The following is a 25,029-nucleotide window of genomic DNA, read 5'->3' on the forward strand; positions in this document are numbered from 1 at the left end:
GAACTTGGATTCAAGACTGCTGCAGTCAAATGAGTCATAGCCACAAGAGTTTCGAACTCAGTCAGGGGGTGGGGGGAGAGAAGTGGGTGGAGAGAGAGGGGGAGAACCTCCACCAACGTTGCACTTCTCTTGTAACATTAGCCTAGATGAGGTATCCAGGGCCAATCGTGATCACCATTTCTTTTTAAGCAAGGACCTAATTGGGGCATCCTAAAGCTGGTACAGATCTGATGAGCTGAATGACAATATGGTTATGCAGCTACAGCCTTTTTATTTAAAGAAAGCGAAAACCTGTCCTCTGCTTTACTTTACAGGCATACTGTTTCTGGCCACTCAAATAAAAGTTTGTTTCCTGTTTTGATGATCAAACTGCACACTAGCCTCAAAGCTCAGCTCCTGAGTCACACATCACCGGTGTGACCACTTCCTCTTCGTCCAGGATCCATCTGCTTTTGCGCATATGCGCTGACAGACCCATGCATAATCACAAGTCTACCAGAAGCAAGAAGTCTGAAAAAGGAAGGAAGCACTGCTTACAACCAGCCTCTACCACAGATCAAAATGGTTTGCAGTTCAGCTTATGTTGTAAACCCCTGCTAATCTAGTTCTGGCCAAATCCTCAAAATATTTGTATGAATACAGCAGCATTATTAGGTAAAACTCAACGCTGAACAACAGAAGGAGATAGTAGGCCAAGGCACCAAAAACTTAAAGGCATTAGGGGAAACTCAGCAAGCCTAGCAGCACCTATACAGAGAAATACACACTTAATGTTAAGTGCAGTGAGTCTGTCAGAACACCAAAATCCTACTTAGCTGCTGCCATGTCACCCCGCCCCAGATCCCTCAACAGGTTTGACGGAGGATTAAAATGGTGGTTGGTGAGGAAATCAGGACTTTATCCACCTCTACCCCCCAAACAACACATCTTCAGTTGGTACATGGGATCTTAATACCCACCTCCACAGGCTGATTCACCACTTCTGATGGTTTCATACAAACAGCTCAGGCCATTCAGCCCCTCTGGCCTGCTCCTCCACCAAATAAGCTCATGGCTGATCTGTCTGTGACCAAAAACCCCACTTTCGCTGCCTATCCCTCAACACTCTGGGCCCCCTTCGTTAACAAAGGACCTAACTGTGTCTTAGGGGCAATTGTGGAGTAGTAGTAGCAGCAGCACCCCTACATCCAAATCAGGAGGCCCAGATCCAGGTCGTACTTGCTCTAAAGATGGGCCATAACTTTAGTATCCTCACAGCTTCTATGTCTTTTAGTTCCTCTCTCTTTTCATTCTCTGTTGTCCTTTTTTTCTGTACCTTTCTGAATCTTCTCTCTCCCTTCACTCATTTATCTGTTGCTTTCCAGTTTGACAGAACATATCCTCTGAACAGGGTGAATAGGAAAACTTCTCTTACAGTGCCTTAAAAGTAAAAGAAAGCCTACAGTCTAAATGTTGAGAGATTGTAGAGTTTGGAGATGCAGAAGGTTCCAAGTGAGCTATTGCATGAATCAAAGAAAGATTATCATGCAGGTACAGCAAAGCTAATAGAAATTACAATACATTGCAAGGGGGGGTTGGAATACAAAAGTAGGGAGGTTATGCTTCAGTAAAACAGGATACTGTGCAACTACATATCTACAGTCCTGGTCACCTTATTGAAGGAAGAAGGTAGACGCGTTTTAAGCAACTCAGAGAAGCTTTACTGGACTGATATCTGGAATGGGCAGACTGTCTTACAAGGAATGGGTAAACAAGCCAGGTCGGCATCCACTGGGGTTAAGTAGAATGGAAGATTTTTTTTTGAAACTTAAAGATTCTGAGAGGTCTTGATGAGAAGACGATGTTTCTTTCTATGGGGAAATCTAGGTCACTGTTTAAAATAAGGGTCACCCATTTAAGACAGTGATTAAGCAAATCTTTTTCCTCTCAGAGAGAAGTGTCTTTGGAACTCTTCCTCAAAAAGTAGATGGAATGATTTCAAGAAAGAGATGGACAGATTTCTGTTTAACAAGGAGAACGTTATCCTGGACAGGCGGGAATGTGATCATTCATATCAGCCACGATCTTAATAAATTGTAAATTAAATAGTCATATTAAAATGCTTTGAGTAGCTTGTCAGCTTACTCCTGCTTCTTGTTCACATTCAGTGACCTGTCTGGGGAAGAAAGTTCCATAGTCTTCTGACCCTCCAATAGAAAACATTTCTTCTTCATCTTAAAAAGAGGATTTTCTTTTTAAGAATTCTGACTCATAATTCTAGGCTCTCCCAGAGGTTTTGGCAGGGGGGGGGGGGGGGAGGAATCCTCAAGTCTCTTCCAAACCTCATCAAGACCGCTGAAGAGCTTGTCTGTCCAAATAAGCTTAATTCTCAACGTTCTAAAGCCTAATGGATACAGGCCCAGCTAACCCCTTCATCTTAGTGATCAGCAAACTTGCACACTGATAATACCCATACACATAGCATTTGTTGCAAAAGATTTGGTTATGCTCTATGCAGGTCCTCTCCCATCTCCCCAAATTCTTCTGTTCCTCTCCACCTCATGTCTACACTGCTTCTACCTTCAGTACTTGTCTGCTATTCGCCTCAACCACTCCCCGAGAGAGAGAGACCTCCATCCTCTCCTTGGTCTCTGGGTAAAGATGTTTTTCCTAAATTCTTTGATTTGATTAATGACTGGTCTCGTAGAATCATAGAATCCCTACAGCATGAAAGCAAACCAAGTGAACCTACTCATCCCTGTATTTCCCACTTTGCCTGCAAATCCCTGGACAGTATAGGCAATTTAGCACAGCCAACCCACTCAGCTTGCACATTTTGGAACTGTGGAAGGAAACCGCAGTATCCGGAGGGAACCCATGCAGACACAGGGAGAATGCGCAAACTTCATCCAGATGGGTGCCCGAGGGTGGAATCGAACACAAGTCCCTGTCCCTGTGAGGCAGTAGTGCTAACCACTGAGCCACCGTGCTGGCCCACGACCCTGTTGTTTTGGATTCCCTCAAAAGGGTAAGCATCATTAAACCAATCACAGCAAGGCCCCCCCGAGTTCCGTGCAGTGGGATTTGGGACTGATGTGAAATGGCCCAGTAAGCCTCCCATGTGTCACATCTCTGCAGCTCATTGGAGCTTGGAGCTCAAGATGGAAACTGCAACTGAGAAGGTTGGTTTCCAAATCGCCCTACCCCATTGGCTTCTGATAACCACTTCTCAAGAAAGAAAACTAGATTGTTAGTTAATATTTTACTGGAGTCAATGCGCTATAGAGCCACAGATCACAAATGGGGTTCAAAGATTTCCATTGGCGTACAGCTGCCCAGCCCAAGTCCGCTCATGTGGGCATGTACACAACCTGAACGGGGCTCCAGTGGCATTAGCACCCTTCTGCATCTCATTCACTTTCTCGAACAGCACAGAAAGGAATGCCAGCAGCTATTTGGCCACATGCGCCAATCCTAATGATGTTCCCATGAGAATGCTCTGCTCCTTTGAGCCTAACCTTCACCTTCTGCCAAAACGCCAAATGGATAGTGGAAGGAAGAAACAGGCAGCTGAGATTCCCATCCCAGATTATCCAGTGAACATTATTCAAAAAACAGGTTGCTGAAGGATGTTGCCTGACAGTGACAGTTTAAAATAACAAAGTTTTTAAGAAGGTAGAGCTGGAGTAAGGTGTTTCCATTTTTGGGGATGGCGGGGGAAGCATCGTTACAAAACAGCCACCAAAAATATCCACTCAAGAATTCAGGAGAAACCGCTTAACCTGACGAATGACAAGATGATGGAACTCACTCCTATAGGGAGTGGGTGAAACGAATAGCAGACATGCCTTTAAGGGGAAGCTGCTGTTTATACATTCTTGGAATGTGGTCAGCTCTGGCGAAACCAGCATTCATTGATGTTTCCCAATTGCCCCTGAGCAGGTGACTTGGATAAAAATGTAGGGGAGGATGCAAGAGAAGGATACAGTGATAGTGTGAGAGTTAGTTGCGGGGTTGGGGGGGGAGGGGTGGTGAAGCGTTGCGGCAGAAGGTTTTTTGTGGGCTGCAAGGGTCAAGTGGGTGTTTCTCTGTACTGTAATTCTTCCTGCAATACTACTACTCTTCTCCCACGATGTTTAGTCGGATAGATCTCCTCTCATGGTAATGCTATACAGGTTGTGTGACAGGAAGATCCTCTAGTAGTATATTTTAAAATGTCTTGCATTTAAACCTATATTGCTGATGCTCAGCATCACACTTTGTCGCCTCTCTCACACCAATAACGTCACAGGCAGATGTGCCATCTATACATGGGAAGGAAGACTAAGTTTGACCGCAAGTGACAGCAACTGATGATAAGCAGGTTGTACCTTCTGACACCAGCAAATCAAAAAGCTCCCAGTGAAGTTAGGCAGTTTTATGGTCTTGGGTGAGAGCTCGATTCGCTAACTACTTCTATCATATGCCAATTACTTAATTGTTTCAATTCACAGCTTAGACTAAAATAACCAAATGCAGAAAAATATGCCATATATCCTGAACTTTCCATTAAATTTATAAATTTTGACTCGAGGAACACCTTCTCCTCTCCTCCCCTCTGCTGGACCTTCAAACTCAAACCCCATAGAATCCAAGTGAAGAAATATTCCCCAACATAACAGCCATACTGTATTACATACTCCCATAACCAACAGAAATGAAGTGTCTTCACTGCACTGCACATCTCGCTACTCCTGCAAAGAGTATGTTGCATTACATATCCCCAATAGGAGAAGCACATTGCACTGCATTGTCCCCAACACCAGGGATGGAAATATTACACTACCCATCTCCCAATAGGAGAAAGGGGCATGCTGTATACATCGCATCTCAAGGGATGGAAAGGCAGCACCACATGCCCTCCAGTAATGCAGACAGGCTGCAGTGCATTGCCTCCAGAGAAGGGAAGCGTTGCATTGCATTGCCTTGCCTCGCCTCACCTCCACGAATGGAAAATGTTGCATTGCATTGCCCGCAGAGATGGGAAATGTTGCATTGCATACCATCCAAGACCCCAAAGGGAGAAGCACGCAGGCGCAGACACGGTCCGCCCGGCTGCCGAACATGCGCAGGCGGTTCCTACGCCGCTGTCTTCAGGGAGGACGGGGATCTAGTGAAGCTGACGGGAAACTCACGGCCCCTCTCTCTACCTTCCTCCCGGTAACTCACTCACATTCTCCCGGCTCTTTCGCTCGATATCGAGCTCCCGCTGCAGGCGCTCGTTTCGCTCCTCGGCGTCGTCAGCCTGCTGCTGCAGCACTTTAATCTTCCGCTTCACCGCCTCAAGGCACGTGCCAGCCATCGGGGTACCGGAGACCGGCGACAATTACTGCTAATATTATTAGTAATAACGGTAGCGACAGAAGGAGGAAGAGGCGGCTGATGCTGGCGGCTGCTGCTTCTTGTCGATAGAAACACCCGGCAACGGGGAGAGGGGTGGGCAGAGGCCCGGGCGTTTCCAGGAAGTGACGGAGAAACGGGACCGCCCCGGGAGGTGCGCACGCGTAAAGGTACGAGCGCGAGCACGCGTGACGTGGTGGGCGTGGGGAGAGAGCCCCCTTCCTGGATGGTGCCCAGTCGGAAGGAGAATCCCCCTTCCAAATGTTATCCAGTCAGAGAGCATCACCTTCCAAATGGAATCCAGTCAGGGAGAGAATCCCAGCCCAAATTGTGTCCAATCAGAGAAAGGATCCTCATCCAAATGGGTCCAATCAGAGAGAGAATCCCATTCCAAATGGTGTTCAATGATGGAGCGAATCTCACTCCAAATTGTGTCCAATCAGACAGAGGATCCCATCCCAAATGGGGTCCAATCAGAGAAAGAATCCCCATCCAAATGGGTCTAATCAGAGAGAAGATCCCATTCCAAATGGTGTCCAGTCGTGGAGAGACTTTCCTTCGAAATTGTATCCAATCAGAGAGAGGATCCCATTCCATACGGGATCCAATCAGATACAGGATCCCCCTCCAAATGGTGTCTGGAGAGAATCCCCCTCCAAATGGAATCCAAACATAAAGAGGATCCCCATCCAAAACGGTGTCCACTGAGAGAGAGGCTCTATCTGTATGTGGTGTCTAATCAGAGGGAGAATCCTGTCCAGTTAGTGTCCAGTCAGAGAGAGGATCCCTCCAAAATGGTGGCCAATCACAGAGAGAATTCCCCTCCAATGGTATCCCATCAGAGAGACAATACCCATCCAAATAAGGTCCAATCAGAGACAGAGAGGATCCCCTGCCAAATGCTTCCAATCAGACAGGAAACCCCTCCAGGCGGAGTCCAATCAGAGGAAGAATCCCCCTCCAAACAGACACCAATCAGAGAGATAGAGGATTTTCCTCCAAATAGTGTCCAATCTGGGAAATAATCCCCCTTCCAATTAGTGTCCAAACAGAGAAGATTTTGCTCCAAAAAGGCTGTGGAGGCCAAGTCATGGAGTACATTTAAGACAGAGGTAGATTGGTTTGTGATTAGTAGGAGGATCAAGGATTACAGGGAGAGGGCAGGAGAAAGTGGTTGAGAAACACATCAGCCATGGTTGAAGGTGGGGCAGGCCCAATAGACCGAATGGCCTAATTCTGGTCCAACATCTTATGGTTGTTTATTTGGAGAGTAGGGCTCAAGAGTGTGATGGGCGTAACACGGGATATGCAGTAATCTCAGAGGAATTCAATCCTTATATAGAGTTGGTGAAACTCATTAGCAGTAATGCTATAGGTGCTGACTTCCTGGAATGCGTAGCATTGGCTCCTGATATTGACCTGACTTAAAAACGATCTGTTATAACTCATATAACTCAACCATTGTACAGATAAGAAAGGGCTAATTAACAATCTCTTTGCGAAGGATCCTCAAGGGACAAGTTATCATACACAAAATGATGGCAATTTGTACATTATATTTGCAATCACTACTGCTCAATCTGAGACTAGTGTCTGAAAGGGAGCGATAAAGATATGACGGGTAATTTGGCTGTGGTAAATTGGGAAACAACATTAAAAGGTATGATGATAAACAGGCAATGATTAGCGTTTACAGAATAAATGCAAGGCTTACATATCAGTGCATTGGAAGCAGTTCAGAGACAGTTGGCTAAGCTTCTAATGGATAGATGTCTTTTGAAGAAAGGTTGGATAGGCTAGGCTTATATCTGCTGGAGTTTGGAAGACTGAGAGGTGACTTGATTGAACAATATGAAATCCTGAGGGGTCTTGACCAGGCACGTACAGATAGAACACACCCTTGCATGGGAGAATTTAGAACCAGGACTCACCATTTAAAAAAAAACCCATTTATAGTCGTAGAGATGCACAACACAGAACAAACCCTTCGGTCCAACTCGTTCAGATATCTTAAATTAATCTAGTCCCGTTTGCCAGCATTTGGGCCATATGTCCCTAAACCCTTCCTATTCATATACCCATCCAGATGCCTTTTAAATGTTGTAATCATACCAGCCTCCACCACTTCCTCTGCCAGCTCCTTCCATACATACACCACCCTTTGTGTGAAAAAGTTGCCTCTCAGGTCCCTTTAAATCTTTCCCCTCTCATCTTAAACCTATGCCCTCTAAGTTTGGACACATCCCCATGCTGGGGAGAAGACTTCGGCTGTTTTCCCTATAGGATAGGAATTCTTGTGAAAAACTCTTCACTTTTTCACACAGAGGGTGGTGTGTGTGTATGGAATGAGCTGCCAGAGGAGTTGGTGGAGGCTGGTAAGCTTAAAAGGCATCTGGGCAGGTACATGAATAGAGGAAGGGTTTAGAGGGATATGAGCCAAATGTCAGCAAATGGGGGATGGGGAGAGGGAACTGGAATAAATAGGGAGAGAGGGGGAGGCGGACCGAAGATGGAGAGTAAAGAAGATAGGTGGAGAGAGTATAGGTGGGGAGGTAGGGAGGGGATAGGTCAGTCCAGGGAAGACAGACAGGTCAAGGAGGTGGGATGAGGTCAGTAGGTAGAAGGGGCTGCGGCTTGGGGTGGGAGGAAGGGATGGTGAGAGGAAGAACCGGTTAGGGAGGCAGAGACAGGTTGGACTGGTTTTGGGATGCAGTGGGTGGGGGGGAAGAGCTGGGCTGGTTGTGTGGTGCAGTGGGGGGAGGGAACGAACTAGGCTGGTTTAGGGATGCAGTAGGGGAAGGGGAGATTTTGAAACTGGTGAAGTCCACATTGATACCATATGGCTGCAGGGTTCCCAGGCGGAATATGAGTTACTGTTCCTGCAACCTTCGGGTGGCATCATTGTGGCAGTGCAGGAGGCCCATGATGGACATGTCATCTAGAGAATGGGAGGGGGAGTGGAAATGGTTTGCGACTGGGAGGTGCAGTTGTTTATTGCGAACTGAGCGGAGGTGTTCTGCAAAGCGGTCTCCAAGCCTCCGCTTGTTTTCCCCAATGTAGAGGAAGCCGCACCGGGTACATTGGATGCAGTATACCACATTGGCAGACGTGCAGGTGAACCTCTGCTTAATGTGGAATGTCATCTTGGGGCCTGCGATAGGGGTGAGAGAGGAGGTGTGGGGGCAAGTGTAGCATTTCCTGCGGTTGCAGGGGAAGGTGCCGGGTGTGGTGGGGTTGGAGGGCAGTGTGGAGCGAACAAGGGAGTCACGGAGAGAGTGGTCTCTCCGGAAAGCAGACAGGGGAGGGGATGGAAAAATGTCTTGGGTGGTGGGGTCGGATTGTAAATGGCGGAAGTGTCGGAGGATGATGCGTTGTATCCGGAGGTTGGTAGGGTGGTGTGTGAGAACGAGGGGGATCCTCTTAGGGCGGTTGTGGCGGGGGCGGGGTGTGAGGGATGTGTTGCGGGAAATACGGGAGACGCGGTCAAGGGCGTTCTCGATCACTGTGGGGGGAAAGTTGCGGTCCTTAAAGAACTTGGACATCTGGGATGTGCGGGAGTGGAATGTCTTATCGTGGGAGCAGATGTGGCGGAGGCGGAGGAATTGGGAATAGGGGATGGAATTTTTTCAGGAGGGTGGGTGGGAGGAGGTGTATTCTAGGTAGCTGTGGGAGTCGGTGGGCTTGAAATGGACATCAGTTACAAGCTGGTTGCCTGAGATGGAGACTGAGAGGTCCAGGAAGGCGAGGGATGTGCTGGAGATGGCCCAGGTGAACTGAAGGTTGGGGTGGAAGGTGTTGGTGAAGTGGATGAACTGTTCGAGCTCCTCTGGGGAGCAAGAGGCGGCGCCGATACAGTCATCAATGTACCATAGGAAGAGGTGGGGTTTGGGGCCTGTGTAGGTGCAGAAGAGGGACTGTTCCACGTAACCTACAAAGAGGCAGGCATAGCTGGGGCCCATGCGGGTGCCCATGGCCACCCCCTTAGTCTGTAGGAAGTGGGAGGAGTCAAAAGAGAAGTTGTTGAGTGTGAGGACGAGTTCAGCTAGGCGGATGAGAGTGTCGGTGGAGGGGGACTGGTCGGGCCTGCGGGACAGGAAGAAGCGGAGGGCCTTGAGGCCATCTCCATGTGGAATGCAGGTGTACAGGGACTGGACGTCCATGGTGAATATGAGGTGTTGGGGGCCAGGGAATTGGAAGTCCTGGAGGAGGTGGAGGGCGTGGGTGGTGTCACGGACGTAGGTGGGGAGTTCCTGGACCAAAGGGGAGAAAATGGAGTCCAGATAGGTGGAGATGAGTTCGGTGGGGCAGGAGCAGGCTGAGACGATGGGTCGACCAGGGCAGGCAGGTTTGTGGATTTTGGGAAGGAGATAGAAACGGGCCGTGCGGGGTTGGGGAACAATGAGGTTGGAGGCTGTGGGTGGGAGGTCCCCTGAGGTGATGAGGTCGTGAATGGTGTTGGAGATGATGGTTTGGTGCTCGGGTGTGGGGTCATGATCGAGGAGGCGGTAGGAGGTGGTGTCGGAGAGTTGGCGTCTGGCCTCGGCGATGTAGAGGTCAGTGCGCCATACTACCACTGCGCCACCCTTGTCTGCGGGTTTGATGGTGAGGTTGGGGTTGGAGCGGAGGGAGCGGAGGGCTGCCCGTTCTGCGGGGGAGAGGTTGGAGTGGGTGAGAGGGGTGGAGAGGTTGAGGCGGTTAATGTCTCGACGGCAGTTGGAGATGAAGAGGTCGAGGGAGGGTAGGAGGCCTGGGGGTGGGGTCCAGGAGGAGTCCTCCTCCTGGACCCCACCCCCAGGCCTCCTACCCTCCCTCGACCTCTTCATCTCCAACTGCCGTCGAGACATTAACCGCCTCAACCTCTCCACCCCTCTCACCCACTCCAACCTCTCCCCCGCAGAACGGGCAGCCCTCCGCTCCAACCCCAACCTCACCATCAAACCCGCAGACAAGGGTGGCGCAGTGGTAGTATGGCGCACTGACCTCTACATCGCCGAGGCCAGACGCCAACTCTCCGACACCACCTCCTACCGCCTCCTCGATCATGACCCCACACCCGAGCACCAAACCATCATCTCCAACACCATTCACGACCTCATCACCTCAGGGGACCTCCCACCCACAGCCTCCAACCTCATTGTTCCCCAACCCCGCACGGCCCGTTTCTATCTCCTTCCCAAAATCCACAAACCTGCCTGCCCTGGTCGACCCATCGTCTCAGCCTGCTCCTGCCCCACCGAACTCATCTCCACCTATCTGGACTCCATTTTCTCCCCTTTGGTCCAGGAACTCCCCACCTACGTCCGTGACACCACCCACGCCCTCCACCTCCTCCAGGACTTCCAATTCCCTGGCTCCCAACACCTCATATTCACCATGGACGTCCAGTCCCTGTACACCTGCATTCCACATGGAGATGGCCTCAAGGCCCTCCGCTTCTTCCTGTCCCGCAGGCCCGACCAGTCCCCCTCCACCGACACTCTCATCCGCCTAGCTGAACTCGTCCTCACACTCAACAACTTCTCTTTTGACTCCTCCCACTTCCTACAGACTAAGGGGGTGGCCATGGGCACCCGCATGGGCCCCAGCTATGCCTGCCTCTTTGTAGGTTACGTGGAACAGTCCCTCTTCCGCACCTACACAGGCCCCAAACCCCACCTCTTCCTACGGTACATTGATGACTGTATCGGCGCCGCCTCTTGCTCCCCAGAGGAGCTCGAACAGTTCATCCTCTTCACCAACACCTTCCACCCCAACCTTCAGTTCACCTGGGCCATCTCCAGCACATCCCTCGCCTTCCTGGACCTCTCAGTCTCCATCTCAGGCAACCAGCTTGTAACTGATGTCCATTTCAAGCCCACCGACTCCCACAGCTACCTAGAATACACCTCCTCCCACCCACCCTCCTGAAAAAATTCCATCCCCTATTCCCAATTCCTCCGCCTCCGCCACATCTGCTCCCATGATAAGACATTCCACTCCCGCACATCCCAGATGTCCAAGTTCTTTAAGGACTGCAACTTTCCCCCCACAGTGATCGAGAACGCCCTTGACCGCGTCTCCCGTATTTCCCGCAACACATCCCTCACACCCCGCCCCCGCCACAACCGCCCTAAGAGGATCCCCCTCGTTCTCACACACCACCCTACCAACCTCCGGATACAACGCATCATCCTCCGACACTTCCGCCATTTACAATCCGACCCCACCACCCAAGACATTTTTCCATCCCCTCCCCTGTCTGCTTTCCGGAGAGACCACTCTCTCCGTGACTCCCTTGTTTGCTCCACACTGCCCTCCAACCCCACCACACCCGGCACCTTCCCCTGCAACCGCAGGAAATGCTACACTTGCCCCCACACCTCCTCTCTCACCCCTATCGCAGGCCCCAAGATGACATTCCACATTAAGCAGAGGTTCACCTGCACATCTGCCAATGTGGTATACTGCATCCACTGTACCCGGTGTGGCTTCCTCTACATTGGGGAAACCAAGCGGAGGCTTGGAGACCGCTTTGCAGAACACCTCCGCTCAGTTCGCAATAAACAACTGCACCTCCCAGTCGCAAACCATTTCCACTCCCCCTCCCATTCTCTAGATGACATGTCCATCATGGGCCTCCTGCACTGCCACAATGATGCCACCCGAAGGTTGCAGGAACAGCAACTCATATTCCGCCTGGGAACCCTGCAGCCATATGGTATCAATGTGGACTTCACCAGTTTCAAAATCTCCCCTTCCCCTACTGCATCCCTAAACCAGCCTAGTTCGTCCCCTCCCCCCACTGCACCACACAACCAGCCCAGCTCTTCCCCTCCACCCACTGCATCCCAAAACCAGTCCAACCTGTCTCTGCCTCCCTAACCGGTTCTTCCTCTCACCCATCCCTTCCTCCCCCACCAAGCCGCACCCCCAGCTACCTACTAACCTCATCCCACCTCCTTGACCTGTCCGTCTTCCCTGGACTGACCTATCCCCTCCCTACCTCCCCACCTATACTCTCCTCTCCACCTATCTTCTTTTCTCTCCATCTTCGGTCCGCCTCCCCCTCTCTCCCTATTTATTCCAGCTCCCTCTCCCCATCCCCCTCTCTGATGAAGGGTCTAGGCCCGAAACGTCAGCTTTTGTGCTCCTGAGATGCTGCTTGGCCTGCTGTGTTCATCCAGCCTCACATTTTATTATCTTGGAATTCTCCAGCATCTGCAGTTCCTATTATCTCTGTCAGCAAATGGGTCTAGATTACTTTAGGAATTGAATCGAAGAGTGTGTTTCTGTGCAGTATAACGCTATGAGTTGCACATTTGCACACACGCACACACACACATGCACATGCACAGACACATGCATGTGTGTATGCACACACTCAGAGGGATCACGGACACTCACATGCACACAGACACACTCGCATGCACGCACACATACACAGAGGGATACACATGTATACACACACACACATTCGAATCGGTGATTTCAACCTTTGAGCATTTTCCAGGGCCTACAGTCAAAACATTTGGAGATGGGAACATTTTAAGTATTCGGAGCATTTGTCACTAAATCACACTGGCTGTTGTGGAAATAGTTTACTACTTGATGGGGAAGGTTCAAGGCAGTGTCAGGGGCATTCGTGAGTGATGTTCACCAGAATGTGTTTTGACGTCAAAAGACAGACCTCCCAGGAATCTCGTCCTGCTGTTCCCTGGTAACCTATCGCACCAGCTGCTCAGAACAATGCACAGGAAGGTGGAATGCAGTTATGACCTTAATAGCGATGACACGTTTGCTATTTTGATGGCATTCCATCCTCGTCCTTGGTGGAATGCGTCCTCATGCACCAGTGAGTTTGCCCACTGGGGGAAATCGCAAGATACGTGTCCTGCCTTAGGGGTGTGGAGGCATGTCAGGTAGACAGAGTTTGGAGTGTAGGTGAACTGTCATCCTTCTTGGATGGTGAAACGCGATCGAGGGGCTGAATGGTCTCATTCATATGGGAACATAGCAGGAAGAGTAGGCTAATCAGTTCCACCAGCCTGCTCCTCCCTTCTGGACCATATTGGCCATCTCCTCAGTGCTGTTCCCTGTATCATCCTGCAGAAGCTGTACCTTTATACTTAAGATGGTGCAGTGGCAACTTATAAACTTTTCACTGTTCTAATTTGAGTACATGTGATAATAAAGCTAATTCTAACTCCAATTAATCAGCTTATCCCTTGATATCCGTGACATCCATTGATTTCTGCCTTGAATGTACTCCATGACTTGAGGCATAGATGTGCAGCTCGGAAACAGACCATTTAATCCAACTTGCCCACGCTGACCAGATATTCTAAATTAATCTGGTCCCATTTAGAGTCATAGAGCTGTGCAGCCCAGAAGCAGCCCCTTTGTTCCAACTTGCCCACACTGACCAGACATCCTAAATTAATCTGGTCCCATTTGCCAGCATTTGGCCCCTATCCCTCTAACCCCTTCCTATTCATGTGCCCATCCAGATGCCTTTTAAATGTTGTAATTGTACCAGCCTCCACCCACTTCCTCTGGCAGCTCGTTCCACACACGCACCACCCTCTGCGTGAAAAAGTTGTCTGTCAGGTCCCTTTCAAATCTTTCTCCTCTCAGCTTAAGCCTGTGCCCCTCTAGGTCTGGACTCCCCTACCCTGGGGAAAAAGACCTTGGCTATTCACCCTATCCATGCCCCTCATGATTTTATGAACCTCTATGAGGTCCACCCCTCCTCCTCTGTGCTCCAGGGAAAACAGCCCCAGCGTAATCAGCCTCTCCCTTTCGTGTGAACCATTGAACAGCCTTGTAAATCTTTTCTGCCCCCTTTCAAGTTTCACAACATCCTCCCCAGAGCAGGGAGACTAGAATTGAATGCAGGATTTCAAAAGTGGCCTAAGTAATGCCCTGCAGAGCCACAACATGACCCTCCCAACTCCTATACTCAATAAATTGACTAGGTCTGTACTGTCCTCTGGGGTAGGGAGTGTGTTTAAGATTCTGGTTGAAAGGCCAAAGGGTTTTTTAAAAAAAAATTCCCGCTTGCAGAAGGCAAGCAAGTCTTCCTATGATTCACAGAGAGAGGCCATTCGGCCCAGCTTATTAAATGACCACAATGCCTTCTCGAATGCCTCAGCTGAAGGATCGCCTGCAAGGTGAGTGGATGGGCACAGGGCTCCCAAGATCTAATTGATTGGCATCAAGCGACCAAATGCCCCTTGCCTTCTCCCTTCTCTGCCATCCTCTGTTGCTACCCCTCCCTCCATGCCTTCCCACCCTGTGTGGAACTATGGCCAGCTCGCAGAGGAAGGTGAACTGCGTCAGGATGCCAACGTTGGGCTGTTTCGGCATCTCGGCTCTTCCCGGGGTGGGGTTGATTTCCAGGCTGCGTGCGGCCCCTGGTGTCGCTCCTGGGGTGCACTCGCTCGATTGGCGATCTCTGCCTGCGTCCCAAATGCCTAAGCCCACATCCCCCCATTGTGACAGCTGTTACTCTGAGGATGTACGGCCCAAGATGGTTGGAAGTAACAACTGGCTACTCACAGGTATCTCAAGGAGCAGCCTGGATGTTTGGATACAATGGATAGTTGGGAGGCTTTTTCCCAGGATAGAAATGCCAACTTTTAGGGGAACCAGGTTTTAGCTAAAAGGAGTTAAGTTTACAGGAGGTGCGAAAGGCACAGAGGGTGGTAAGTACCTGGAATATGCTGCCAGAGGAGATGGTGGAGCCAGATACAATAACGATGTTCAAGAGGCATCTCGGCAGATGTATGAATAGGCAGGGAATAGAGGGCTATGGGCCACGTAGGGGCAAAAGGGCTTTAATTTAGAAAGGCATCATGTGTCTGTACAGTCTTGGTGGGTTATGGGGCCTCTTCCTGTGCTGGTTGTTCTTTGTTCTTGGGTTGGATTCGCCATCAGAGCTCCTTGGAAGTGGAGTCGCAGGTAGACAGGGCAGCGAGGAAGGTGTTCGGTACGCTTGCCTTTATTAGCCAGTGCATTGAGTGTTGGAGTTGGGAGGCCATGTTGCGGCTATACAGGACATCGGTTAGACCGCTTTTGGAATAGTGTGTTCAATTCTGGTCTCCCAGCTATAGGAAGGATGTTGTTAAACTTGGAAGATTGCAGAAAAGAATTGCAAGGATGTTGGAACGACAAGGGGAGGCTGGATAGACTGGGGCTATTTTCCCTGGATCACCGGAAGCTGAGGGAGTGACCTTATAGAGGTTTATAAAATCATGAGGGGCATGGACAGGGTGAACAGCCAAGACGTTTTTTCCAGGTTAAGGGAGCTTAAAACTAGAGGGGCATAGGTTTAAGGTGAGAGGGGCAAGATTTAAAAAGGACCTAAGGAGTAACTTTTTCACACAGAGGGTGTATGGAACGAGCTGCCAGAGGAAGTGGTGGAGGCTGGTACAGTTACAACATTTAAGAGGCAGCTGGGGATATGACTAGAAGGATAGAAGCATATGGGCCAAACGCTGCCAGATGGGGCTAGATGAATTTAGGATATCTGGTTGGCATGGATGAGTTGGACCAAAGGGTCTGTTTCCACTCCGTACAGCTCTATAACTCTATGACTGGAAGGTATAATGTGGGAACACAAGTTTCCTCGGACTGCTGGATTATTCAGTATCCTTAAAATGAAAGTCGATGGATTCTTGACAGACAAGGTTATCGAGGGGAGGGAGATGCGGCATTGTGGCTTCGACCAGCTCAGCCATGGTCTTATGGAATGTGGGCGTGGGGGTGTAGGTATAGATTTTCGGGGGCCAAATGGCTCCCAAGTCATTAAGACTGCCAACATGGAGATAGCAGTCCCTTCCCCTGTCTGTCATCATAAATCTAGCTGGTCACCATGGTTACAGCCGTTTGAGAAGACAGGTAAGGATTGCGTTTGCACTTCCTTGACGTCATAGTATCCCAGAATGCTTCACGCCTAAAGATGCACTTCAATTTTTTCTTTGTTTTGGTAATGGATCTGGGTGGGATGCTTTCTGAAGCAGGGTCTAGGCCCGAAACGTCAGCTTTCCTGCTCCTAAGATGCGGCTTGGCCTGCTGTGTTCATCCAGCTTCACACCTTGTTATTCTGGGTGGGATGCTGTTTGGAGAGTGACTGTAGTGGGCCGAATGGCCTCTTTTTCTACACGGTCGGAATTCTAGGACTGGCCTAGCCAGCCACGCCTCTGTCTTGTGATCAAATGTAATTTGCTAGGGAAGGGAAGCACTTCAGCAGCAGAAGCCAGCCATTCGCTATCATCGTGGCTGCTTCTAATATCTCACTCACGTCGGCAGCCTTCTTCTCAGCCAGTTCCAGCTTCTCCTGAGCGTCTTTGAGAGCCTCTGAGTACTTGTCCAGTTCATCCTCTGTCCCCTTCAGCCTCTTCTGCATGGCCGCCAACTCATCCTCCAGCTATCACAGGCAAGGCAGGGGGAAAAGAAACAGCAATCTTTAGAACATGGTCAGGAGCAGCAAAAATTGCTAAAGATTACACAGATGCAGGGAGTATCAGTGTGTTACAGGGAGGGGTATGTTGTACATCATTGTTAGAGTGTGGGGTATATCAGTGTTACAGTGAGGGGTGTGGTGTATATCGGTGTTACAGTGAGGGCTGTGGGGTATATCAGAGTATTCAGTGGTGTATATCGATGTTACAGTGAGGGGTGTGGTGTATATCAGTGTTACAGTGAGGGGTGTGGTGTATATCAGTGTTACAGTGTGGGGGATATCGGTGTTACGGTGTGGGGAATATCAGTGTTACAGTGAGGGGTGTGGGGGATATCAGTGTTACAGTGAGGGGTGTGGGGGATATCTGTGTTACAGTGTGGGGTGTGGGGGATATCGGTGTTACAGTGTGGGGTGTGGGGGATATCGGTGTTACAGTGTGGGGGATATCGCTGTTACAGTGTGGGGGATATCGGTGTTACAGTGTGGGGGATATCGGTGTTACAGTGTGGGGGATATCGGTGTTACAGTGTGGGGTGTGGGGGATATCGGTGTTACAGTGAGGGGGGTGGGGGATATCAGTGTTACAGTGAGGGGGGTGGGGGATATCTGTGTTACAGTGAGGGGGGTGGGGGATATCGGTGTTACGGTGAGGGGGATATCGGTGTTACGGTGTGGGGTGTGGGGGATATCGGTGTTACAGTGTGGGGGATATCGGTGTTACAGTGTGGGGTGTGGTGGATATCGGTGTTACAGTGTGGTGGATATCGGTGTTACAGTGTGGTGGATATCGGTGTTACAGTGTGGGGGATATCGGTGTTACAGTGTGGGGGATATCGGTGTTACAGTGTGGGGGATATCGGTGTTACAGTGTGGGGTGTGGTGGATATCGGTGTTACGGTGTGGGGGATATCGGTGTTACGGTGTGGGGGATATCGGTGTTACGGTGTGGGGTGTGGGGGATATCGGTGTTACGGTGTGGGGGATATCGGTGTTACGGTGTGGGGGATATCGGTGTTACAGTGTGGGGTGTGGTGGATATCGGTGTTACAGTGTGGTGAATATCGGTGTTACAGTGTGGGGGATATCGGTGTTACAGTGTGGGGGATATCGGTGGTACAGTGTGGGGGATATCGGTGGTACAGTGTGGGGGATATCGGTGGTACAGTGTGGGGGATATCGGTGGTACAGTGTGGGGGATATCGGTGGTACAGTGTGGGGTGTGGTGGATATCGGTGTTACGGTGTGGGGGATATCGGTGTTACGGTGTGGGGGATATCGGTGTTACGGTGTGGGGTGTGGTGTATATCAGTGTTATAGTATGGGCTTTAGGGTATGTAAGTGTTACAGTGAGAGGTATGGGGTAGATCAGAGTGTTCCTGTGTGGGGTTGGGGAACATCAGAATGTTACAGTGAGGGGTGTGGGGTATATCAGTGTTACACTGAGGGACGTGGGGTATATCAGAGTGTTCCTGTGTGGGGTTGGGGAACATCAAAATGTTACAGTGAGGGGTATGGGGTATATCAGTGTTACACTGAGGGACGTGGGGTATATCAGAGTGTTCCTGTGTGGGGTGTGGGAAACGTCAGAGTATTACAGTGATGTATGTGGGGTGTATTAGAGTGTTACAGTGAGGTGTGTGGGGTATCCGGGGAGGGGGTTGTTACAGCGAGGGGTGTGGGGTATGTCCGAGTGTCCCTGTGTGGGGTATACCAGTGTTACAGTGTGGGGTGTGGGGTATACAGGAGTGTTACAGTAAGGAGTGTGGGATATGTAAGAGTGTTACAGTGAGATACAGCATACTGAGTAAGACTTGTGCTGCCATTTGACAAATATTTCACAATTTTTCTGTTTGTGGCCGGTTGAAGGAACCTGTTTTTTTGTACTCTGTCCAAGTCCGCTCATAACTCTGATCTGTTAAAACTGCCATTATCCTTCACAGCTCTGAGAATAATGCTTGCAGTTTGTTTAAGTGTCCACACAAGTGAAGGCCCTCATCCCCCAAGCCTTTCCAGTAAATCTCCGCTGCTCTCGCTTGGCTTTCTTTGGGTTTAATGTTCACTGCAGCCATTCGCTTTGGAATGTGCCCTGTTTCACACAAATGTGTATTGCATTCAGCGCTATCCTGGGTCGCCACAGCTGACTTCAGCACCTAAAGGTCAGAGATAGCCCAGATACCCTCTCCTATCACTGTCCAGCGTTTCTGAGTGGAAGTACATGTCCCTGCAGCTGCTGGAACTCTGCTGTGATGCCCACCACAGTTGGATAGCCCACAATTTTTATGCTTATCAATTAGGGGAATGTGGGTGTTGTTGGCTAAACCAACTTTACTGCCCTACCCTAGTTGTGGCTAGTCTTGTGAGCAGCTTCTCAGGTGCAGGCTTGAGACAGAGTATGCTTGTAGCAGTCACCTTACCAACCATGACCATTCTGTGCCAACGACGCTGCATAGTGAGTGCAGGTGCCAGTGCAGGATTGGTGTGGGGTAATTCAGCCAGGCACGCAAAACCACTCAGCATTTCAAAGCAAAGATCTGGGGTTTCTGTGCTGTCGGAGGGTCAGCGCTGAGAGAGCAGGTGTCAGAGGGTCAGTGCTGAGGGAGCGGGCGCTGTCGGAGGGTCAGCGCTGAGGGAGCGGGCACTGCCGGAGGGTCAGTGCTGAGGGAGCGGGCACTGCCGGAGGGTCAGTGCTGAGGGAGCGGGCACTGCCGGAGGGTCAGTGCTGAGGGAGCGGACACTGCCGGAGGGTCAGTGCTGAGGGAGCGGACACTGTCGGAGGGTCAGTGCTGAGGGAGCGGACACTGTCGGAGGGTCAGTGCTGAGGGAGCGGACACTGTCGGAGGGTCAGTGCTGAGGGAGCGGGCACTGTCAGAGGGTCAGTGCTGAGGGAGCGGGCACTGTCGGAGGGTCAGTGCTGAGGGAGCGGACACTGTCGGAGGGTCAGTGCTGAGGGAGCGGGCACTGTCGGAGGGTCAGTGCTGAGGGAGCGGGCGCTGTCGGAGCGTCAGTGCTGAGGGAGCGGGCACTGTCGGAGAGTCAGTGCTGAGGGAGCGGACACTGTCGGAGGGTCGGAGCTGAGGGAGCGGGCACTGTCGGAGGGTCGGAGCTGAGGGAGCGGGCGCTGTCGGAGGGTCGGAGCTGAGGGAGTGGGCGCTGTCGGAGGGTCGGAGCTGAGGGAGCGGGCACTGTCGGAGGGTCAGCGCTGAGGGAGCGGGCGCTGTCGGAGGGTCAGCGCTGAGGGAGCGGGCACTGTCGGAGGGTCGGAGCTGAGGGAGCGGGCACTGTCGGAGGGTCAGCGCTGAGGGAGCGGGCGCTGTCGGAGGGTCAGCGCTGAGGGAGTGGGCACTGTCGGAGGGTCAGTGCTGAGGGAGTGGGCACTGTCGGAGGGTCAGTGCTGAGGGAGCGGGCACTGTCGGAGGGTCAGTGCTGAGGGAGCGGGCGCTGTCGGAGGGTCGGAGCTGAGGGAGCGGGCACTGTCGGAGGGTCAGCGCTGAGGGAGCGGGCACTGTCGGAGGGTCAGTGCTGAGGGAGCGGGCACTGTCGGAGGGTCAGTGCTGAGGGAGCGGGCGCTGTCGGAGGGTCGGAGCTGAGGGAGCGGGCACTGTCGGAGGGTCGGAGCTGAGGGAGCGGGCACTGTCGGAGGGTCAGTGCTGAGGGAGCGGGCGCTGTCGGAGGGTCAGTGCTGAGGGAGCGGGCGCTGTCGGAGGGTCGGAGCTGAGGGAGCGGGCGCTGTCGGAGGGTCAGTGCTGAGGGAGCGGGCGCTGTCGGAGGGTCAGTGCTGAGGGAGCGGGCGCTGTCGGAGGGTCGGAGCTGAGGGAGCGGGCACTGTCGGAGGGTCGGAGCTGAGGGAGCGGGCGCTGTCGGAGGGTCGGAGCTGAGGGAGTGGGCGCTGTCGGAGGGTCGGAGCTGAGGGAGCGGGCGCTGTCGGAGGGTCAGCGCTGAGGGAGCGGGCGCTGTCGGAGGGTCAGCGCTGAGGGAGCGGGCGCTGTCGGAGGGTCAGTGCTGAGGGAGCGGGCGCTGTCGGAGGGTCAGTGCTGAGGGAGCGGGCGCTGTCTGAGGGTCAGTGCTGAGGGAGCGGGCGCTGTCAGAGGGTCAGTGCTGAGGGAGCGGGCGCTGTCGGAGGGTCGGAGCTGAGGGAGCGGGCGCTGTCGGAGGGTCGGAGCTGAGGGAGCGGGCGCTGTCAGAGGGTCGGAGCTGAGGGAGCGGGCGCTGTCAGAGGGTCAGTGCTGAGGGAGCGCCGCACTGTCGGAGGGTCGGAGCTGAGGGAGCGCCGCACTGTCGGAGGGTCTAAATGAATGTGTGGCACGGGTCGCACTGCGTTCGCTATCGCAACATCCCGCCCAGTGAGCTCCCACTGAATTAGAAGTGACAGAGTCGTGTCTAGTATGAGGCCTAGGCCTCCCCCTCCTTACCTGCTTGCTCCTCTCCTCTGCTGCCTTTTTGTCTGCCTCAGCCTGCTCAGCCCTGTCCAGGGCGTTCTCCTTGTCCAGCTTCAGCATCTGCATCTTCTTCTTGATGGCCTCCATTCTGGATTTGTACGGTGGGCCTCGGCGACGACTGGGGAAGAGGAACGGAGGCAGACGAGGGCAGCCGAGCTGTGTGTGAGCGCCGGTGGGCACCGAGAGAGAGAGAGAGAGGAAGAGGATGAAAAAGGTGCCCGTGGTACAGTGAGTCTCCTGTGCTCTCCCACACTGATGTAGTCTCCCCTCGACTCCGAAACCCAACCTTGGGAGTATTTTTAAGTAATCAGTGGGACACTGTCGAGGTTCAGACAATGATTGGTTGGCTGGATGCCGTCCTCTGACTTCAGTGGACAACTGTTTTCTATTAAAAGAGAGGCCAGCTGCTCTCCTTACTCTTCTTTTAACACTCCATCTGGTGCCCGACTTGAGAAGCTTTTTTTTACAGCCTGGTTGGGGACCATTCAGCCCTGTCAGCGACCTCAGGAACTATCACTCAATCCCTTCCACCGCACCCAATCAGAATAACCTTCTGATGTATACCAAGCTCGGCTTCTTTCAGCTTTTCGACACCTCAACCCATTCCCCCGGCCTGACTCTCCCCCGACTCGTCGAGGGAGCAAGTCCCCCATTCTCCTCCCCACACTCCCTGTGGGAGCAAGGCCCCTCCCCATCCTCCTCCCCACTAGAGCGAATCCCCCATTCTCCCCCCTCTCCCCCAAATCCCCATGGCAGAGAGTCCCCCATTCTACCCCTCCCATTACCCGTAGGAGCGAGTCCCCCATTCTCCCTGTGGGAGCAAATCCCCCATTCTCTGCGCCCCCCCCCCCCACTCCCCACGGGATCGAGTCCCCCATTCTCCCCCCACCTCACTCCTCACAGGAGTGAGTCCCTCATTCTCTTTCCCCCAATTCCCTGCAGGAGCAGGTCCCCTCTTCTCCCCCCACGAAATACTGAAGGCACAACCTTTGGTGAGGACTGAGAAGCACTGTATCTGACCTTTACCCAGGTCCACAAGGCAAGCATCTAACATGTCAGCCTAACTCAGCTGGAGCTCCGAGGTTAGCACTCACGGAATCGGAGTTAACAGGTTCAAGACCCGTTCCAGAGAATGCAGCAAATAAGACAGACTGGCCAGTGCCAGCACGGTGCAGCTCCATCAGAGGGTCAGCGCTGAGGGAGCGGTCACTGTAGGAGAGTCAGCGCTGAGGGAGCTGGCACTGTCGGAGAGTCAGCGCTGAGGGAGCTGGCACTGTCGGAGAGTCAGCATTGAGGGAGCAGGCACTGTCCGAGGGTCGCACAGAGGGAGCAGGAACTGTCTAAGGGCTAGTGCTGAGAGCGCGGGCACTGTCAGGGGGGTCAGCGCTGAGTGAGCGAGCACTGTCAGGTTGTCAGTGCTGATGGAGCAGGCACTGTTGGAGGGTCAGTGCTGGTAGAGCGGGCCCTGTCAGAGGGTCAGTGCTGATGGAGCTGGCACTGTGGGAGGGTCAGTGCTGAGGGAGCTGGCACTGTGAGAGGGTCAGTGCTGATGGAGCGGGCACTGTCAGAGGGTCAGTGCTGATGGAGCGGGCACTGTCGGAGGGTCAGTGCTGGTAGAGCGGGCACTGTGGGAGGGTCAGTGCTGAGGGAGCTGGCACTGTGGGAGGGTCAGTGCTGAGGGAGCTGGCACTGTGGGAGGGCCAATGCTGGGGGAGCAGGCACTGCCAAGATGGAATCGAACCCTGGGGGGACTATTAGGGCAGGAGCTTGAAATGTGAACCAGGCCTTTTGGAGGTGAAAGGTCATTGAGGAAGGGTCGCCAGACCCGAAACATTTACTCTGATCTTTTGTTCACAGATGCTGCCAGACCTGTTGAGCTTTTCCAGCAACTTCTGATTTTGTTCTTGATTTATACCATCCGCAGTTCTTTCGGTTTTTCTTTGGGGGTGAAGTCAGGAGGACTTACCCAGCAAAGGGGCATGGGTCCCTGCAACATTATTCCCGCCACAACAGTTGTCATGCCAGCAATTTTGTCAAAATAAGCAAGCTGAATCTGAGCAGGCTTTTGATCAGCAAGTGGTCTAGAACCACAGTGAGTGGATAGAGCTAAGGGAATGGTGCAGTGTTCTTATAGACCCAATGCACAAAACAGACCCTTCGAGCCAACCAGTCCATGCCGGCCCTAATCCCAAACTAAACTAGCTCCCACCTGCCTGCTCCTGGCCCATATCCCTCCAAACCCTTCCTATTAATGTACTTATTCAAATGTCCTTTAAATGTTGTAACTACGCCTGCATCCACCGCTTCCTCAGGATGTTCATTCCACGCACGAACCGCTGTCTGTGTAAATAAAAACTTGCCCCTTGTGTCCTTTTCTCACCTTAAAAACATGCCCCCTAGTCTTGCCCCTAGTCTAAGGAAATGTCACCTGCCATTCATCATATCTAAACCCGTCATGATTTAATAAACGTCAATAAGGCCAGCCTTCGAACTCAGGGAATAATCTCAGCCTCTCCTTGTAACGCATACCCTCCATGCTCATTGAATGGTGGACTCTGTTGAAGGGACTGAAGGGCCTCTTCCCAATCCTATGTTGTGGTGCCCTTCCTGACACGGGGGAGGCCAGTTTTCTGGCCATTCTTTAGCCGGCATCTGGGCGGACAGCCAATGGGTCCTCCGTCAGCCCCCACCCGGCCAAGTCTGTGCCCTCTGGGCTCGGTGAGGGCAGTGAGCATGCGCAGGAGTATCGCTCCTTCCCTTTCTCCCCGCTGCTATCCACACAGCCTCTCTGCTTGTAGCTGTATCGTCGCTGTTGCTGGGAGGAAGTCCAGAACTCCCTCGCATTACGGTAGGATAACAAGTACCAGCCTTGCCAGTGAATCCCAATGTGTGGGTGAGGTCAAGTACTTTCAGGCTTCAAGAAGGAAGGTAGAGTTGTACAGCGCGGAAACAGATCCCTACAGCTCCAACCTTTCAAGCCCAGCAAATATCTTTGTAAATCTTTTCTGCACCCTTTCTAGTTTAGCAACATCTTTCCTACAGCAGGGAGACCAGAATTGAATGCAGTATTCCAGTAGTAGCCCTAACCAATGTCCTGTACAGCTGCAACATGGCCCTCCCAACTCCCTGTACTCAAAGCTCTGACCAATAAAGGCAAGCGTACCAAACACCTTCACTGCCCTGTCTACCTGCAGCTCCACTTGTGAGGAGCTATGAACGTGCACTCCAAGGCACCTCTGTTCAGCAACACTCCCCCAGGACCTTACCATTAAGTGTATAAGTCCTGCCCTGATTTGCATTACCAAACGCCACATTTCACATTTATCTCAATTAAACACCGTCTGCTGCTCCTCGGCCCCTTCTGATCAAGATCCTGCTGGGCTTTGGGGTAACCTTCTTCCCTGTCCGCTACAGCACCAATTTCGGTGTCATCTGCAAACTTACTAACCATTCCTCCTATATTCGCACCCAAATCCTTTATACAAAGGATACTTCCCACAGCGGTTGCCTGGAATATTTTAGGGTGGGTTTACTTTCTGAGCTACATCTGATCAAGCTGCCCACCATCTAACCCCTGTGCCAGAAGGTTTTTACAATAGGTTAAGGTGGATCTATTCCTGTCAAGTTATCTCAGTCAGTCAAAAATAAAGCCCCAGCAGGAATCTGGCCAGCAGCTGTCACAACACATTGACGCCCGTGAGCACAAATAGATTGTGATGATGTCCCCCAAGGCTGTATTCCTTTTGTATTTCGCTGCTGACTGCCTTGCAGTGCACCTCATGCCCGTTCTTG

The 25,029-nt window shown here is 52.0% G+C and overlaps 2 protein-coding genes across 8 annotated transcripts in view; one reads left to right on the forward strand and one right to left on the reverse strand.

Moving 5' to 3' along the window:
* LOC125449672 (tropomyosin alpha-3 chain) overlaps nt 1-21,554 on the reverse strand; it is a 53,142-nt gene extending 31,588 nt beyond the window's left edge. For 2 of the 7 annotated variants that reach the window (XM_048525534.2, XM_048525532.2), the window contains exons 1-2: nt 21,211-21,554; nt 16,640-16,765 (exon numbers count right to left, since the gene is read on the reverse strand). In XM_048525534.2, coding sequence (XP_048381491.1) covers nt 16,640-16,765; nt 21,211-21,324 — 240 coding nt within the window. In that variant the 5' untranslated portion in view covers nt 21,325-21,554. Of the gene's footprint in view, nt 1-5,191; nt 5,475-16,639; nt 16,766-21,210 lie in introns of those variants that run through there. The other 5 variants (XM_048525533.2, XM_048525531.2, XM_059643029.1 and 2 more) reach the window with 5 other exon arrangements.
* The window catches only part of cgnb (cingulin b), an 82,566-nt gene continuing 62,633 nt past the window's right edge, over nt 5,097-25,029 (forward strand). The window contains exon 1 of the mRNA XM_059643030.1: nt 5,097-5,528. The gene's annotated coding sequence lies outside the window, so the exon portion shown is untranslated. The remainder of the gene's footprint in view (nt 5,529-25,029) is intronic.

Source organism: Stegostoma tigrinum, chromosome 47, assembly GCF_030684315.1.
Source record: "Stegostoma tigrinum isolate sSteTig4 chromosome 47, sSteTig4.hap1, whole genome shotgun sequence".
NCBI lineage: Eukaryota > Metazoa > Chordata > Chondrichthyes > Orectolobiformes > Stegostomatidae > Stegostoma > Stegostoma tigrinum.